Below are 19,383 nucleotides of genomic sequence, written 5' to 3'. Positions count from 1 at the left end.
CTAAATTAAAATAAATCAACTGCAATTGAATTATGAATGCGTGCAAATAACAGGAATAATAAACCGTATTCATTTTAAAAATTCCCAATCGTCAATAGAACCACGTGTAAGCCAGAGTCGTACTGATGTACGACCTATGTATCATATGATTTTTAAAAATATTTACTTTTGAAACTGTTAGTGAAAGAATTTCTTGAAATTTAATCATTATATCACAATTAAACTAAACTCTAAAAAATAACACGACCAGTAAATAGCTTAACAATAACTATAACATAAATATAACACAATATATTAACTTAAAAATCAACACGATACAATTTGAATTTAAAATGCTGGCAAGTTTGGATCTGTAACATGAGAATCTGTCTGACTTAAGGTAATAAATTATATTTAATAGCCTCTTGACGAATAAGACGGCGAATATCAACACGTGCTTATGTTTACTGATGAAAATTTTGTAAACGAATGTACTTTTAGGGATTTCGCTCATACGACAAAATCCGTGAAATGAACTATACCATACTTCAGTAACTTAACAGACATGCAAAATGGCAAAAAAATGACAGTAACTAATTATTAAGGAGAACTAAAACTATATTCCACTCCGTATAAAAGGTTTAACGTCTATTGTACTGTTCCACTTGTTTTTTGAAGCAAATATTATCTTCCCTCAAAGTAAATCTCATCCGAAATAAATAGCAACACGTTAACACTTTCTGTTCCAAGAGCAAAATAAATATTTATTATTTTTTGCTATCGCTTTGAGTACTAAAAAGTGTCAAAGCCCTGTATTTTCACTCTATTATTAACCACTTCTTTGCACACACATTGTGTACATAAAAATTCGATAGTTACCAATTAACGTTCGCAAATCATAACATTGAAACGACTTTTTGATATCTTATCTAAAACTTTTGAAATGACCTATCAGGTCATTACTTAAGACAGCATTAGTTGCTCCACTATCGGCGTGAATAAAAGTACTACGTACTTCTCGATCTGGTTAGTATCTTGTACGTTAAAATGTCAGATTTGGTCAGTGTTTTGGAATTTGAGGAGCACGCTTTTAAAGTTCTTCCCAGAAATGCTTTGGATTATTATAGAAGTGGAGCTGGAAAACAGGAGACATTGGCGGACAACAGGAGAGCTTTTTTCAGGTAATTTTACTTTTTTCAATAACAAAACAATAACAATAACAAAATAATGTATGTCTATAAATATGCAGAAAATGGTAGATATAATTCATTTCAATTTGTGAAACATTTTTTAATTACTATTTTAATGAGATTAAGCCATAATTGAAGTTTAAACTAAGTTTATTGACGTTTCAATTTCCACTTCGGAAATCTTTATCAAAATATAAATTATTAATAAATTAAACACATTTTGTTTTTTGTTACTTGGAGAAAAATTCTTCTAATAATTTAATTTTATCTAAATCATTTATAATGACAATTCAGACATATATTATAAATTTTAAAGTAGACGACTTTAAAATGATATTGCCAATATTGCTGAGTTGCGTTCCTGGGACAACATTATTATGAAATCAACTTTAACTTGAGAATATCCGTCAGAAAAAGTCATAGCATGTGATTCGTCTTTAAAAAGATGGCAGTAAAATTCTCCTGTTAGTGATTCCATAGTAAACAATACGGAAAAAACCAGGAAAAAAATACATAACTTTATGTTTTTATAATAATAATAATAATAATAAATTGCCTTTATTTAGTCTGTAAAAATTTACAAACACGAGATACATGAGGCGAAGTCTAGCTAGAGCTACTCCACTTAACCTCAAGTTTACAGAGTTAGTTTGAAATAAGTAAAAAATGGAAAAAAAAATGATTTATAAATTGACATAAATAATAATATAATATTGAACTGATAGAAATAGTCATGTGGCTACTAGAAAAATAATATAAAGAAAATAATTTGTGATGTTATGTGATAAATGATATTAATGATAAATAAAAACCAAAAAAATTTCTAATGGTAATAGTAACGACAACAATATACTATATAATAATAATAACGTTACTGCGATTGTAGTAAAAATTTCTTATAATGCCGCTTCATGAAATCAAGAGATTTACCTCTTAAAATTTTTGTTAAACTATTAAACACTAAAACAGCATTGTAGGTAAACGATCGCTGGAAAATAGCTAGTCTATATCTTGGCAGCATAAGACTATGAGGATATCTCAGATCCAGATTATGAACGTCTCTACGAAATACTAATTTGTTCCTTAAATAAATAGGATTTGACGACGAAATAATTCCATATATCAATGAGGCGAGGTGATATTTGTATAAATTATCTATGGTTAACCATTGAAGTTCTTTTATTTTGCATGATACAAGATCATTATTTTCTTATGCCAAAGACAAATCTGCAACAATTATTTTGAATTTTTTGCAACCTTAATTTCGTAACTTGATCTAAGCAAGGATAAAATACCAAGAGCCCATAATTAATAATTCACATTACCACAGTTTCACAAAGTAACTTACGCAATTTAAATTTTAAAATGCCTTTACTTCTATACAGTTGACAGCGTGACATGCTTTTGAAAACTTAGCGTACAGTCATATGACTCCTAAGTTTCTGCAACTATTAACATTTTTTAGAGGTTCATTTTTTATAATTAGTTTTAAGTTATCCTGAACAGTGGCTTTATAATTTTTTGAACAATATAACAAAGAATTACATTTTTTAGCATTTAGTTTAAGATTATGTCTAGTGGAATAAGTACAAATAGATTCCAAATCCTGATTTATTTTTGTGACGCTTGATTTACAGAGGTAGGTTCAAAGAGAAATATAGTTGTGTGTCATCTGCAAAAGAGTGCAGTTTCAGATTATTTAAAGATTTATACAGGTCGGAAATATATATAGAAAAAAGAAGAGGACCAAGAACCGAACCTTGAGGCACCCCTGAATTGACTGATGCAAATTCTGATGAATTATTATCGATTATGACCTTTTGATAACGATTTACCAAATAAAATTTGAAAAACTGTAAGGAGGTATCATCAAATCCAAAATATTTCAATTTAGCACACAAAAGAGCGTGATCAATAGTGTCGAAGGCTTTAGAAAAATCAAGCAAGATGACAGGTTGCTTTTCCTTCATCAAATGATCGAAGTATATTATCTGTTAAGTCAAGAAGCAGGGTTGTTGTACTAAACTCTTTTCTAAAGCCTGATTGTATATACGTAACTACATTATTTCTAAAAATATAATCGTATATCTGTTTATAGATAACCTTTTTGTAAAAATTTTGACAGTCCCGGTAGAATGCTTATTGGGCGAAGTGGCTATAGAAATGTGGAAATAGTGGCCATTTTAAACGAGAAAATAATATCTGTATTGAAAATATTTGACTGATACCATTGGGTTGTCTCAGGACAACAATTTACAGGGCTAAAGACAGATGTAAAATAATTTATAGATATAGGATCTTTAAGCTCCTGAGGGATCTCTATAACTGGTTTATTTACAATTTTGAATAACCTCATAGCTTTCCAAAGATCTTTTTTATTCGAAGAAGCAGACCGATAATTTAAATAACCCTTCTTCTCCAGACGGACTGCGTTAGTAACTGCATTTCGAAGATCTTTATAGTAACTATAGTCTAAGACGTTTTTAGTTTTCTTATATTTGGCTAAATTCGAATTTTATTATCTATAAAATTTTCGTATACATATAAACTCAGAACTTGGTGTTTATTGAGAGTTAACTAAATGTAAGACCAAATACTTACCATATCGGGATAGTATTATAAGATTTTTTTCCTGGTTTTTTCGTCATGATTTACTATGGAATCACTAACAGGAGAATTTTAGTGGTATGTGGTTGTCTTTTTAAAGACGAATCACATATACTATGATTTTTTGACGGATATTGTCAAGTGTTGATTTCATGTAATCGAATGAACTATCTTACAATAAAGTCGTCCCAGGAACGCAACTCAGCAATATTGGCAATATCATTTTATAATACATGTCTGAATTGTCAATATAAATGATTTAGATAAAATTAAATTATTAGTTTAATTTATTAATGTTTGTATTTTGAGAACGTTGCCGTAGTGGAAAATGAAACGTCAATAAACTTCAATTGTGGCTTATTTCCATTAAAATAGAAGTTACTTTAAGATACCACAAGAAAGTAGATTCAGAATAATATTAAGAAACATTTTTTGGAGGAGTTAAAACTTAGTAGGAAACGATGCATCTACTGCATATAAATTTAGCAAATTTCGTTAGCATATTTATAAATAAGCTATACAGACTCGTGACAACCACCTACCTATGGTTATCTTAATGTTATTTTATTGTTATACATATATGTGAAAAATTTAAGTTATTGTAAACGTCAAAATATTGTCTGGTTAAACTAAATGGTACATCTTAGTGAAGTTCAAAAAGCGTAAACGGTTGCCCTAATTGAAAGTAGTACAGTGCAAGTCAAGATTTCGTGTTTTTATTCTTAACACGCTGGATTCGAAAAGAGCTGTAGTACTTGTACTAGCGACCACCTATAAACAAAGAAAATATTAATCAACATAATTATCGTGTAGCATTATATCATTTATAGACTTTTAACTTATTTTTTAAATATTTTTTGGTGCGCTATCAGGTTTTCTGTATCAGCTAGTTTACAAAAGATATGGGTTGTTACTAGGGACTATTAATAACAAAGAAAATATTAATGAATATATCAAACATTGCCTACCATATGTCATTTACAGACTTTTTAATTTCGTTTTTAATTTTTTTTGTGGCTGAATCCAAAAATACTATCAGATTTTCCTTATCAATTAGTTTTTTTTAATATGTGGATACGTTAGTTTAGCTAACTAGAAATAAAGATACATAATATAGCCAAATATAGAGCTTTTCTTCTTTCAGTACCATATTAGGTTCCCCTAACGTTCCCCTTCGAATCTCGATTTTAGCTTTTATGATAAGATATGCTGAAGGTTTCTGTAGCGGTCTCCTCTAAGAACATGCCCTAGGTATGAAATTTTTCTTATTAAAATAGTTTTCAATAACTCATTTACTGTCCAGGATATGTTTAGCATTCTTCTATGCAACCACATCTCAAACGCCTCGAGTTTAGCTCTAGCAGCCGTAGAGTTAACATCGTTTAATAGTGGCTGGTGCAATTAAACAATACAGGTTAAAAGTTGAACGGTTTTTCCTGTAAACACAACTGTAAGTAGAAAAACTTAATTTTTAAACAAGAAATACAATTTGCATTTCAACGTTCTACCTAACCAAAAACTTGAATATTGCCTTAAGACAAAAAATTAAGCAATTAGCGGTATCCATAATAGCACAGTTGATATTTTTAAAATGGATTTAAATTGTCAGGTAGGCCATACCAGCGAAAGGTTATAGCAAATTATTATTTTTACTTTGTAAGAAAATTGGATTTTTTTTGTTTATTTGATGTTTGATATATTTAGTTTAGTACCACAAATATTTTGTAATTTGGGCTACATAAGCTCTACGTTAGCTCAATACAATACACTGGACGCCAAATCTGAAGAACCAGCGCACAAACTGGATTTCGTTTACTTACTTACATGCCCACTTACACTTTAAACCTTATTCTGGCTTACTGTCAGTAGCGTAACTACTTGTCAGTAACAAGTGTACATGTACAGATGCCGTTGTTTGTTTTTTTCTATTGTGTCTATTTGCAAAGTGACTGGTGATTTGGATAATGTCTGCCATCGTGGAAAATAAAAAATGCAGATCCGTGATAGCAGGACAAATTCGTGAAATAATATTTAATATATTTAAATATTTTGATAAAACAAAAAAAAGGGCAAAAAAAAACCAGCTGACTAAAAAATGTACAAAAAGATAACAATTTTGTGAAATAAGAATCAGAAATTCTTGGTATCTTTCAGTACAATAAATCTACTGACCTTTAGCTTCTTCTTCACGTGCCATATCAGAATTATCCGCAATATGGAATAATTGTCCTGCATTTGATATCTAAGTCCATTCACGAATGTTTTTAACCAAGAAACTTGTCTTCTTCCTACACCTCTACGACGGCCCTCTATTTTGCCTTTAAGGGTCAGTTGTAATATTTTATATCGACTTAGCCTTACTAATTGTTACAGATAAGACATTTTTCGATATTTAACATGCTCTAGGAGTTCTCTATCTTTGTTGACTCGCCTTAGCACTTCTTCATTAGTTTTCCTTGATGTCCAAGGTATCTTCAGCATTTGTCTATGAACCCACATTTCCAATGCTTCAATTTTGTTCATGATCGATACTTTTAGCGTCCACACTTCGGCACTCTACAAAAGTACGGACCAAACATAGTATTTAACCATTCTTTGTCTTAGTATTAAACTGAGATGATTATTGCAAAGAAATCACTTCATTTTCATAAAAGTAGTTTTAGTCATTGCTATTCTGTTTTATTTCTATGTCTGGATCTAGTTGGTCCGTTATCATAGTTCCCAAATATGTCATTTTGTGAACTTTCTCAACTTAAACTCCGTTTAATTGAAGCTTTGCATCGGAATGTGGGTCACGACTAAACACTAAAAATTTGGTTTTGTTTGAGTTTATTTTAATGCCCATTTCCCCTCCTAGCTCGTGAATACGATCAAGCAGAATTTGGAGATCTTCAATATTATCTGACAGAATTACTGTATCGTCTGCATATCTAATCACATTAAGTAGTTCCCCGTTGATTTTTATTCCATATGGTTGTCTCTCAAGTGCCTTTTTAAATACCTGATCCGAGTAAACATTGAACAATGTTGGCGACAAAATGCAACCTTGTCTGACTTCTCGTTGTATGGAGATTTCATCGGTGTAGTTATCTCCAATTTTTAGGATAGCAGTTTGATTCCAGTACAAATTTTTAATGACACGAATATCTTTGTCATCTATTCCGATATTTTTCAGTGTTTGCATTAATTTTATATGCTGTACTTTATCGAATGCCTTTTCGAAGTCCACGAAACATGCAAATACATCTTTTGTTTGGTCACGGCATTTTTGTAATAGGGTGTTAAGCGCAAAAAGTGCCTCCCTGGTTCCCATAGCATTTTTAAAACCAAATTCTGTATCTTCGAGATCTTCTTCGCATTTGCTTCTAATTCTGTTGTGAAGTATTCTTAGGAAAATTTTAAAAGTGTGGCTCATTAGTAGATATTCTGAGCATTTTCTCGCATTGTGTTTTTTAGGTATTGCGATAAAGATGGATTTGAGCCAATCTGTGGGAATCACTCCGGTGTTATATATTGAATTAAAAGTTAAAAGTAAAAGTACCACATAATTCAGTAATAGTTTGTGATAATGCTAGTTATCTCAATGTACAGATAAATCGAGCGCCTAATTCCAATTGTTTGAAGAATGAAATAATTAAATGGTTGACACAACACAATATACCTTTTAGTCCAACGAGTTTAAAACCAGAATTATATGCCCCTTATCTCCCAGACTTGAACCCAATCGAATTAATTCGGGCAACGGTTAAGAATAATGTCAGTCAAAGGAATGTCACGTTTGTGAATCTTCTTGTGACGTTATGTTAATGTTAATAACGATGTTAATACTTGTAAATAATTCAGGTAGTTATACTTGTAAAGATGATTATTAGTTTTTAAGTTGTGTTGTAATATATTTAACTAAATATATATAACGATCTATTAGTTTATCTAAATTGTCCTGGAAAATATAATTTCGGTATTTTTCTATAAAAATACCACACAACAGCCAAGTCACTTTTCTGTTAAGTTACAAAATATTGTTTTTTCCAAATGAGTGATTAAGATAAGTAAGTTTAAGTTAAGCTAAAAAATAAAATTATTATAGTAATTTTGGTTGAAAATATAATACCTGAAAATAATGATTTTTTATTTTATTCTATACCATTACCCATTTATTTCATGTCTCAAAATATGCACGACATTGTTTCACAATGTTCTTACTAACCTATGACATTGTTTCACAATGTTCTAACTAACCTATGTACCAATTGTATCTACCGGTGGGCGTGCTCGAAGTATAATAAATGCGCGCCCTTGGTTCTTCATATTTGGCGACTATTGCATCATTGAATAATAATAAATTGGAACGTTCTGGATGCAAAACAACATGTCCCTCTGTTTATGCTCGATCCCAAACTCTTGAATTTTTCACCTGCAACTCTATTAATGTGTAAGTGTGAAAATTGTACACCAGAAGTAGATATTAGCCCAATGCAATTATGGCTCAATTTGCTAATTTTGCAACATATAAAATATCTGAATTACACAATTTAGTCAATTCTCAGTCGACAAAAATTGGGGCTTGTAACTCATCAGACATCAAGAAAACGAACAGCGGAAACTTAGAGAAAATAGAGTCTGCTTCTGCAGAAAATATCCTCATAGAGCTGGCAGATAAGAAACAAAGGAAAAGAACTGTTTTGCCAATGTTTGTTGCGGAAAATAATACAGAATCTGATGAAATTGAAGCAAAATAAATTTTAAACCTGGTAGCTCCTTACTTAAAAACAGTTTCGCAACTCCGGCTTGGTTATCCTCGCCAAGATATGAAACCATGGCCGCTGAAAATTACTATGACGTCGAATGAAAAATTAAACGCAAACATATACATAAAACAAGACTTGACACCTTGTCAGCCAAAATATCTGGCTGAATTACGAACAGAGCTTCAAAGTCGTGTAGATAATAGGGAGAAAAATTTAACAATTAGGTACATAAATAATATACCTAGAATTACTACAAGAAGGAAATAAAAGGTGGTAGAAAGGAACATGAAATGGGACTCAAGAATTGTCAAGAATTTGTTAATGTGGAGGAATTTGTTAAAGATTATAATGATTTTTCGGTTTTACGACTTACTGAAACATGACTACTTAATGAGTGTAATAATTCGTCAATTTTTTTGTCATCCTATAATGTTATAAGTATTCCTGCTTTGAAGGAGAAATCTGCATAAATTCCTAATTCCTCCATTAAAGAACTTAACTAGAGCACTGATGTGGTCCTCTTGTATCATGTAACATCAAGAGTTCCGCTGGAATATTGTCCGGTACAGTTGCTTTCTTGGTTTTGGCTGATTTACATTGCTCTGTATTAGCATTATTGATGCATAATTAAAAGGAGTTATTAACAAGAGAAAGATGACGTCCTCTATCCGTTGTTTAAAAAATAACATTATTTATCCATTTTCGCCCATTTCCAATTAACATTAAGTGATAATCCTTTAATTAAATATTAATTTTCTAGTAATAGATTAAAAAACATTTTTTCCTTCTTCCAGATATAAACTAAGACCAAGATGTTTAAGAAACGTAGAAAACATAGACTTGTCCACTGTCATCCTTGGAGAAAAGATTTCCATGCCCATTGGAATTGCTCCGACTGCTATGCAAAGGATGGCACATCCACTCGGAGAATGTGCCAATGCCAGAGGTAGGTAGTATATGTAGTGAGGTCTTCAGGAAACCTCAGAGTCTTCTAACGTTATTGCTACAAATTGGTCGCATTGCTTCTGTAGCGATCCTTTCCCAAGTTAACATGCTCCTTTTCTAACTTGGCAGCACCGTACTGAAGACGACCACTGGTCACAAATATACAAATATACAAATATACGGTTGCCTTCCATCTTATACACATATTTTATTATACTTATATTATATATATATATATATATATATATATATATATATATATATATATATATATATATATATATATTCAGATTTATATATTTAACCCTAAATTAACATTGTTAGTAAATATATTTTTATTTACTTTTTAGCTGCTCAAGCTTTGGGGATAATCTATACCCTTAGCACTCTTTCAACAAGCAGCATTGAAGAAGTGGCTGAAGCTGCACCCCATGCTGTGAAATGGTATCAATTATACATCTATAGAGACAGGTAAATCACTTACTTGTGCAGCCATATTATGGTAGCCTGCAAAGATTTAATATTAGAAGCGAAAAAATGAGTATATTATTTGTTTTTTCCACTTTTTTTCAACATAGTCTTTTGTGTAATGTTTCTCCAATAATTGTCCTCAATTTTTGATTCTGATTTTCAAAATATTCATTTAAACCTTGTATATACTTACTAAGTGCATCCCAGCAGACGAAATAACTAGAGAATTGTGAAAATGTTTTATTCATAGTTCCTACCTACCAATTTTCTCGTCGCTAAAGCAGGACTTTGCATTCCAATCAAAAACGTTATTAATGAATTTATTCTTAAAATGTTCATTTGCTTTTTAGAAATGTTACAAAAAACTTGGTCCTAAGAGCAGAAAGAGCTGGTTATAAGGCATTGGTATTAACTGTCGACGCTCCTGTTTTTGGTCTACGTTTAGCAGATTTGAAGAACAAATTTACTCTACCCCCACATTTAAGGTAAACATAACAATTATCAGCTATTATTCAAAATAATGACAAGGTATCCAAATTTTATATTTTCAGATTGGCGAATTTCCAAGGACAAACATCTGAAATGAGCCAGGAACTAGAAAAAGGATCAGGTCTTAACAATTACGTAACGGATCTCTTCGACGCAACTATCAGCTGGGACGATATTAAGTGGTTGAAGAGCATTACTAAACTCCCAATTGTTCTTAAAGGAATATTGACAGCTGAAGACGCTTTACTTGCTGTTCAAGCTGGAGTGTCTGCTGTTCAAGTATCTAACCATGGTGCTAGGCAAATAGACGGAACACCTGCTTCGGTACACTATTTTATTTTTACCTATTTGTCTTTAAATAACTATGTTTAATATTGCCCTTTTAGATAGAAGCTCTACCAGAAATCGTCAAAGCAGTGGGAGACAAAATAGAAGTATATGTTGACGGAGGAGTAACAGACGGCATTGATGTACTTAAAGCAGTGGCTTTGGGAGCTAAAATGGCTTTTATAGGACGTCCAGCTTTGTGGGGCCTTGCTCATAGTGGACAACAAGGAGTTGAGAAAGTTCTCAATATTCTTAAAAACGAACTTAAAACTGCTATAGGAATCTCAGGTAAAGAATACATCGTGTAAGATTTTTTTAATTTTAGGACATCATATCAATTAAAATACTGTAGGTACAAATCAAGTCATTAAAAAGATAGTACGCTATGATGTTCTAAGAAGCATGTGGCTGTCTTATAGTTTAAAATAAACTATTTCAATATAATTGTAATCAAAACTGCTGTTTCTAATCCTTTTTGCTCTCTCTGTGTCAGGTCATCTTTCTGTCGCGTATGTCGTTATTGGTCTGATAACTGTTTTGTAAATTCTGCCTTTCATTTCTTTCCCGATATTCACTTGAACTTCCACTTCTGTTTCGAGCTTTCCGTAGTCATGTTCATGTTTCCATGTGATGCCTAGACATTTAAACTCCATTACTTGTTCTATTATCTGACCTTCCAGCTCCAATTTACTTCTTAGTCAATTTGCTGTTATAACCATGCATTTTGTTTGTTATATTAAATTGGTGCAGCTTACGTTGCAAATCCGGCAGGTCTCGAAGACCGGCCGGAAAAAAGTAACCTTTAATAAAGAAGCTTATACGAGGCAAATAAGTAACCTACAAGAAGACGACACTACCGAATTCCAAGATTTCAGACAGAAAATTATAAATGCATACACTTCAAGTAGCTCCACCGAGAACGTCATATATACAGTGCCATACTGGTGGAATGATGAGATCCAGAGCAAGAGAGCCGAATGTTTTAGACTCAGGCGTACGGCACAAAGGTATAGGACTCCACAACACACTGAAAATTACAAGCGAGCTAAAAAAGAATTGGGCAGAGAAATTAAACGGGCAAAGCACTCTTGCTGGCATAACCTATGCACAGCACTAGAAGATGATGTATGGGGCGAAGCCTATAGAATTGTCACAAAAACATTAAGAACAGAGACCCCATACAGCCTTTGTGCAAAAAAACGGAAGGAAATAGCTAATACCCTATTTCCTGCTAAGCCCCCACAGCAGTTCACTCAAAATAATGTCAACGTTCGACCTGTTGATTTTTCGGCTGAAGAAATAGCAATAGCGACAAAAAGTATTAAATTAGGAAAAGCAGCTGGTCCTGATGGTGTGCCTCCTGAGGCGATAAAGATCATCATAGAGAAAAATCCTGAGATGGTTCGGAGGATCTTCAATGAACTCCTCCAGAAGCAAATGTTTCCCATAATGATTAAACAGGCAAGACTTACGTTAATACTTAAACCGGGCAGGGATCCCGAGATTGCCAACTCATACAGGCCGATCTGCCTTCTAGACAGCCTGGGAAAATTTTATGAAAATCTTATTAAAAATCGCCTAGAAGACGAATTACAGATAAATGGAAGTATATCTGACAAACAGTACGGATTCAGGAAATCTAGATCATCCATCGATGCGGTAAAAGAAATAGTTGACACTGTAAAAAGGACGAGGAAGAAATGGGCCGCCCTCGTGATGTTTGATGTGAGAAACGCTTTCAACTCAGCCAACTGGGGTCACATTATCACCTCACTGGAAAAAGCAAATGTGTCAGATTATTTGACCAATATAATTAAGGACTACCTCAATGAAAGGTATGTCCAAGTGGCAGAACCTAAAGACCTGAAAACATCAGCAGGTGTACCGCAAGGATCCGTACTAGGACCAATGCTTTGGAACATTTTATATAATGAAATCCTAGAAATCGACTATGGAGCAGAGACCAAAGCTATTGCATACGCAGACGATTTAGCTCTACTCATTCAGTGTAACAATAACTTGGAGTTAGAAATGTTAGTCAACAGAAGCTGTAGATGAGTCAAAAGATGGATGGTGAAACAAGATCTAGAGTTGGCAACAGAAAAAACAGAAATTCTGATCTTGAAAGGCCCTAGAGCCCGCCCAAACCTTGCTTTTGTAGTAGGTAGTACAAGTATAGAGCCTACGTACTGTGCTAAATATCTGGGCATCCAACTAGACACAGGTCTAAGATTTACAAAGCACCTGATGAAAGTAGTCCAAAGAGCAGAAGAGAGAACCGCGGCATTAATAAAAATTATGCCAAATATCAGCGGTCCAAGTGCCCTCAAAAGAAGAATGTACCTTCAGATTGTGCAATCTACCCTCTTATACGGCGCTCCCGTATGGTACGAAGCCTTGAGAATGGCTAAGTATAAAGAACTGCTTGCAAAGGCACAAAGGAAGCCTCTACTAAAGGTAGCAAGCGCATACCAGACTACTTCTACGATTGCCCTACAGTGACAACCCATATTTTGTTTCCCCACAATTACCGTCTCTGCATATCATTTTAAGTGGTTCTTATGGTTTTTAGGTAAGAACCCCTTTACAATTTTCTCCGAAATTTTCAGACTGCACAATGCATCTCAATGTTTCGTTCACCGATTGAACTCGTCCGGGAGTGCCTTGTCCGAAGAAGGGGTGGTTTTTTAGTTGGTAGGCGACTGGTCAGGGGTGCATGTTGCGCATATAATCCATACTTTGGATGCTATGTCCTAGCATGTGCTCCTTTCCGGATCGAATCCAACAGTACTAGGAATCTTCCCTAGTCGGTTTAGAACCTTTCCACCTCACTCCAAAAAAAAAAAAAACGTTGCAAATCATGACTAAGAAAGTAGTATTGCGTCGTCTGCATAGCAGATTATTTTAAGCAGTTTTTCTCCCATTTGGTATCCTTTTTTAGTTCTTACTTTTTTTATTATTTCATCCATAATCAAGTTGAACAATAGAGGACTCAGGGAATCTCCCTGTCTTATTTCATTGCCAGCTTCAATATATGGTAAGTTAGTTCTTCTTCTACTTTTACTTTTATTGTGTTGTTTTGGTAGATATTTTTGATCGTTTTGATTATTCCTAGAGGTATCTCTCTTGCGAACAATAAGTAGATAACGTCCTTTAATTTGACCTGGTTAAATGCCTTCTTAATGTCCACAAACGTAGACATGCCGGTTTGTTGTATTCTAATGATTTCTCTTGCACTTGCCCCATTATAAATATAGCGTTGGTGCATGATTTTCCCGACCTAAAACTTTGTTGTTCTACTAGTGTTACTAATTTCATTCAGTTTATTTATTATCACTTTGGTTGTTAATTTTAGTAGGGTTATTTAGTAATGTTTAGTGTTAATGGTAGTGTTAATTAATTAATGTTTAATAAATTTAATAATTTGTTATTAAAGTCACTAATAATAATTGTAGGCTTATCATCTAGTAAGGTATTACAGAAGATCTCTTGGTTTGGTGGTTTGTATATGTAGAATATATCAATGTTATCTAATCTGGTCTAATTTGGTCTAACAAATATAGTAATACCGTATTGGTTGTGTTTTAATTCTTTCACTACCTGCATAGCTGCAATTTTTGGTCGTGGATGATTAGGCCCCTTGCGTTTTTTTTTTGAAGGCACAGGATGTCGCATTTATGTTCTTTGTACAATGACGCAATGGGTATTTGTGTTGATGCTTACACGTTAAATGAAATAGTCATGGTTGGTTTTGATAAAAGCCGTGTTCTGCATTGGAGTGACATGTTAATTGTAGTTGTAGTTCATTGTTAGCAGAATTGGCGGCCTGTTGCCAGGCCCGACAGAGATCGCAAGGTGAACGTTTCTACTATGACTCCAACTAATTCAATAAAGCATAAAAATACTTTTCAAAAATTCTTCTGTGTAACTCTCCTGGATTCCCGTTGTTTTTTTTTTCTAGAATCATGTCCAATCCGTAGACCAGACAAATTTTTTATTTAATAGATATAATTTCAAATAGTAACATATTTAGAAATCGAAAGTATATTATACAATCGAAATAATTTTGCTACAAGTGATTTTTTGTTTCGTTTTGTAGGTTATTCAAAAATAAGTGACGTGCCCAGGAATTTGGTTGTACACGAGAGTTATTACGCAAAACTATAAGAAGATTACAAACTTCGATGCTATGAAATGATAAACAACCTAGGAAACGCAAGATCAATGTATTTATCAATTAATATTCTATTTTCTATTTAATTAAAAAAAATAAATATTTTGTGATATTAAATACTTGTTTAATTTAACATAAACATTTCAATATCGTACTGCTTCCCAAATAAGTTCCGTTTCTAAAAAAATACGAGCTTTTAGGCCTTATTCCACCATTTTAGTCAACATAATCTCATTCTATGAAATTATATGATTCTATCATTTCGCTTATTTATTCGAAAAAAAGGTTGAACACAATAAGCAGTGATACATATTCTGATAAAACCGCTCCTAAAAAGAATAGTTTAAAATTTGAACAGAAATTTATTGATTCGTGGTTAAACGATGAAGGATTCAGAGGCTGGCTGAAGAAGAGTTTAAAATGAAATAAAATTTACAATTCATGAGTTGCTGTGTCATAAAAGTTCTATAAAATACCTCGACAACTACTGTAAAAAGTTAGTAAAACACAATCTAACACCATGGTAGAATGAATACAGAAGGTATGATACAGAGATATGTAAGTATCTATGGTATGATATTGCGCATGACATTTGACAGCTGGCCCAGGAGTGTGACGTAGTCAAGACTGGTCAACCACCTCGAACCCATTATTACAGCTTAACGTACTATCTATTTTGTACTATAAAGATAGCTATTTTGAAATTATGGTCAAAAAATGATCAATTTTTTTTTAATGTTTTGTTTTGGTTATAATTGAATAAAAAATATATTTTCAGTAGCATAAAACCTTTACTTTTCCTAGGGATTCAGGTGAAATATTTATTTTTGTTTTCGTACATATACTAATAATATAAGCTTTTTTTCTGTACGCAAATCCTTTGAAATTTAAAAATTTTCTGCAGAGGAAATACTGTGAATAGGTAAATAGTAGTAGATTTGCGTATTCTGTTTCACTGTCACTCATTTCCCAGCAGTTTTACTGAAATAAAAACAAAATAGATTACAATAAAGAAAAATCTGTTTTACAATTCAATATGGTATTTTAGATGAGTTATAATGAAATTTAGTAAAATAAAAAATATACACATTACTATAACCTACCGACTATTATATGCAAAATTTACTTATCAAACAATATAATAATATAAAAATAAGGCACAAATAAGTTCAAACGCAAAACACAATAAATATCGACTTCAGACGACTTTACACCGGCAAGACAGAAGGCTTGTATAAAAACAAAAGTTCGACGATAATATCGGTTATCTGCAAGTTGCAAGTTATGAGATAATAAATATATTTTAAAGTAACTCAATACTGACTGAGTCATCTATTTTATAATAGAAAAATAATTTATATATATGCTTACATAATATCTCTTTATACAAATATATACACGTCGCAAGTGAATATTCCACATCGTTATGAACCATCGCTGTTAAAAATAGGTGCTTTTAAAAACATTTGGATAAACCGAGTGATGTGCATAGTTATGCAACTAGAAAAAACTCCATTATAATATCTTTCATTTTATAGATTAACGAAGACCCAGAATTCATATGAGTATATCAGTTTAAAGCTTTTTAACATGTTACTGCAAGATTGTTGTTATTTTTTTAGACAGTAACCTTAAATGGTTCTTTCATATAGATTTGTTAAGTAAGAAACTAGCCTCAGTCTGCTATGCAATTTGCAATAAGAACTGTTTCGGAAGAAATCAATTTAGCATCTTCCAGAATAAGATATTTTTCTTTGTTAAATCATGTTATCATTATTAAAATATATAATGTTATCATTATTATAAACAATACCAAGATAATTTTATGTTTAAATATTACAAAAGATGTCATTTAAAATGTTGTGCAATATTGTGTGACCTCACTACACTACAATATTCGATGGCCAGCTAGCTCATCCGATCGTGAGCGTTAGACCGTCGTGAGACAGGTTAGTTTTACCCTACTGATGACTCGTCGTTGCGATAGTAATCCTGCTCAGTACGAGAGGAACCGCAGGTTCGGACATTTGGTTGACGCACTTACTCGAGCGGGTAATGGTGCGAAGCTACCATCCGTGGGATTATGCCTGAACGCCTCTAAGGCCGTATCCTTTCTAGTCAAAGGTGGCAACGATATCTCTTGGAGTTTCAAGAGTCGAAAGGCTCAAAACAATGTGACTTTACTAGGCAATCGTAGTTCGCTACGATTGTCGCACGAGCCCTTATTTCCGTTGAGATTATCGGTTTACGGTGGGATCGATCCTTGCCAGTAGACCAGATCTTTAGACGGACGAATATGGGTATTATAATCTTTTCGATGTTGGAACTCGGAATTATCTGTAACTGCAAAATTGTTATTTTTTTAGACAGCAACCTTAAATGGTTCTTTCGTATCGATTTGTTAAGTAAGAAACTAGCCTCAGTCTGCTATGCAATTTGCAATAAGAACTGTTTCGGAAGAAATCAATTTAGCATCTTCCAGAATAAGATATTTTTCTTTGTTAAATCATGTTATCATTATTAAAATATATAATGTTATCATTATTATAAACAATACCAAGATAATTTAATGTTTGAATATTACAAAAGATGTCATTTAAAATGTTGTGCAATATTGTGTGACCTCACTACACTACAATATTCGATGGCCAGCTAGCTCATCCGATCTAAATAAAGTTGACTTTATCATTATTTATTTTGATTTTGTGTTTTGTTCAGTAGGTATATACGTACAAATTTTGTGTACCTTCATTACCAGTTTTTTGTATCTTTTTAAACATCTGAAATATCGAACTCTGGAGTATAAGTTAATTAACCTGCACCTACGTGTAATAAAAGATAATTAAAACTTGTTTTATAAAAGATATCTATGTTAACAAAATAACTGTACCAAAAAACAATAAATTTAAATTAACTTCAAAATTGTATTTATGATTAAAATATTATAATAACATAACTTTATCATCTCTTTATAATTACTATAATTAAATTAGCCAAATTATATAAAAAAACTTAAAATTAAAAGTCTTTCCTATACTACATTCAAATGTTGCGGGAATAAGCGTTCTTGACTACGTCATGCGCGAAAGCGAACCGATTTTGGAACATTCATTATGTATCATACCTTGTGTATTCATTGTATAACCATGATCATGGACGTATAAACACAGATGGACTCAGTTATTTACATAAAAATGTGAAGCCAAAATTATTTGACTAGGTCACATTCTCAGCACCTTCAAATGTTGTCACATTTTTTTATTAAAATATCTTATTTACGTATCGCTGAAAATATTACTATATTTATTTTATACTCTACAGGTGCTATTAAACCAAAATAATAATTTATTACTTATATTAATATATTTAATTGTAATTAAAACATCAAATGTGCACATAGTGTGCATATCATTTAATAATAGCGTATAACAGATATCAACCAATTATTTTATATGTAGAAGCACTGAAACCTATTTATTAATGGCAACGGTGATTACATTTCTCTGTCTTATGGCTATACGTCAAACTTCAAATGCTGTTCCATGTCATGTCCATGTTTGTTTACTTTTTACCCAAGATGAGGAAAAGTTGGTTTTCGATATTTTGGCTGTATTTTAAGTGATATTTGTAAATAGTGAAATAAACAAATTATAATAATGGTGCTACAGTTTTGCATTTGCAAAAAAAAACGAAATATTTACATCCCAATGTCTCATTTAATTTGTAAGTACTGTTTGTTTACATTATTTAAGATGAGGAACTGAGGAAGCCTGTGTGTTTACATTTTAAAATATGTATTTCATAGGCGTACCATTGGGTTTATTCATATTAATTAATGTATTGAACAAGATATTAGTTCATGAAATTAGTATAAGGTAAGATGGGGCAAGTGCATTATCGGGGCAAGTGCAGAACATTATCATAAAAACCTATCACTTTTGAAATATGGGCTGCCATCTATTATTTGGTATCTTTAATACCCGTGACAACAGTCTTTAACAACAGCGAGCTGCTTTATTACGTTTCACTGATGTTATAGGTACGGTAGTGTCACTTGTGTTTTGCAACTTCTCGAGCAAGGTCACTGATAAAAATTAATCCATTTATATCTACCGAATCTGTGAACATCTTTATATTATTTTTGGTAGGTAAGTATCTTAGGCACAATAGTTTATGATAAACATAATATATTTTTTAAATATTTACTTTTTGACAGTTTTGATTGTTGTACCGCTCTTGCCCCACGTATTTTTAAAGTCGGGGCTAGTGCGGATAAAATTGTGGGGTAAGAGCGGCACATATTACGCACTTGCCCCAAATCTCACACAGTTTTTCTTTATGCTTTTAGTTCCACCATGGTGAGAAATTACATTCGCAGAAGTAGCAGGGGCAAAGGATATACGAAAGAGAGTTTGAAAACTGCACTGTCGGCAATTAAATCTGGGCAAATGAC

The 19,383-nt window shown here is 32.4% G+C and overlaps 1 protein-coding gene across 1 annotated transcript; it reads left to right on the top strand.

The window, feature by feature from the left end:
• The first annotated feature begins 942 nt into the window (after positions 1 to 942).
• Positions 943 to 15,047, top strand: Hao (Hydroxyacid oxidase). The gene is made up of 7 exons (XM_072525304.1): positions 943 to 1,160; positions 9,319 to 9,470; positions 9,820 to 9,940; positions 10,291 to 10,425; positions 10,492 to 10,753; positions 10,816 to 11,044; positions 14,856 to 15,047. The coding sequence occupies exons 1-7, from the start codon at positions 1,027 to 1,029 to the stop codon at positions 14,921 to 14,923; spliced, it is 1,101 nt and encodes a 366-aa protein (XP_072381405.1). The 5' UTR covers positions 943 to 1,026; the 3' UTR covers positions 14,924 to 15,047.
• The last annotated feature ends 4,336 nt before the right edge of the window (positions 15,048 to 19,383 follow it).

Source organism: Diabrotica undecimpunctata, chromosome 3, assembly GCF_040954645.1.
Source record: "Diabrotica undecimpunctata isolate CICGRU chromosome 3, icDiaUnde3, whole genome shotgun sequence".
NCBI lineage: Eukaryota > Metazoa > Arthropoda > Insecta > Coleoptera > Chrysomelidae > Diabrotica > Diabrotica undecimpunctata.
Note: the sequence above shows the minus strand (reverse complement) of the source record. Positions and strands in the feature narration are given on the sequence as shown.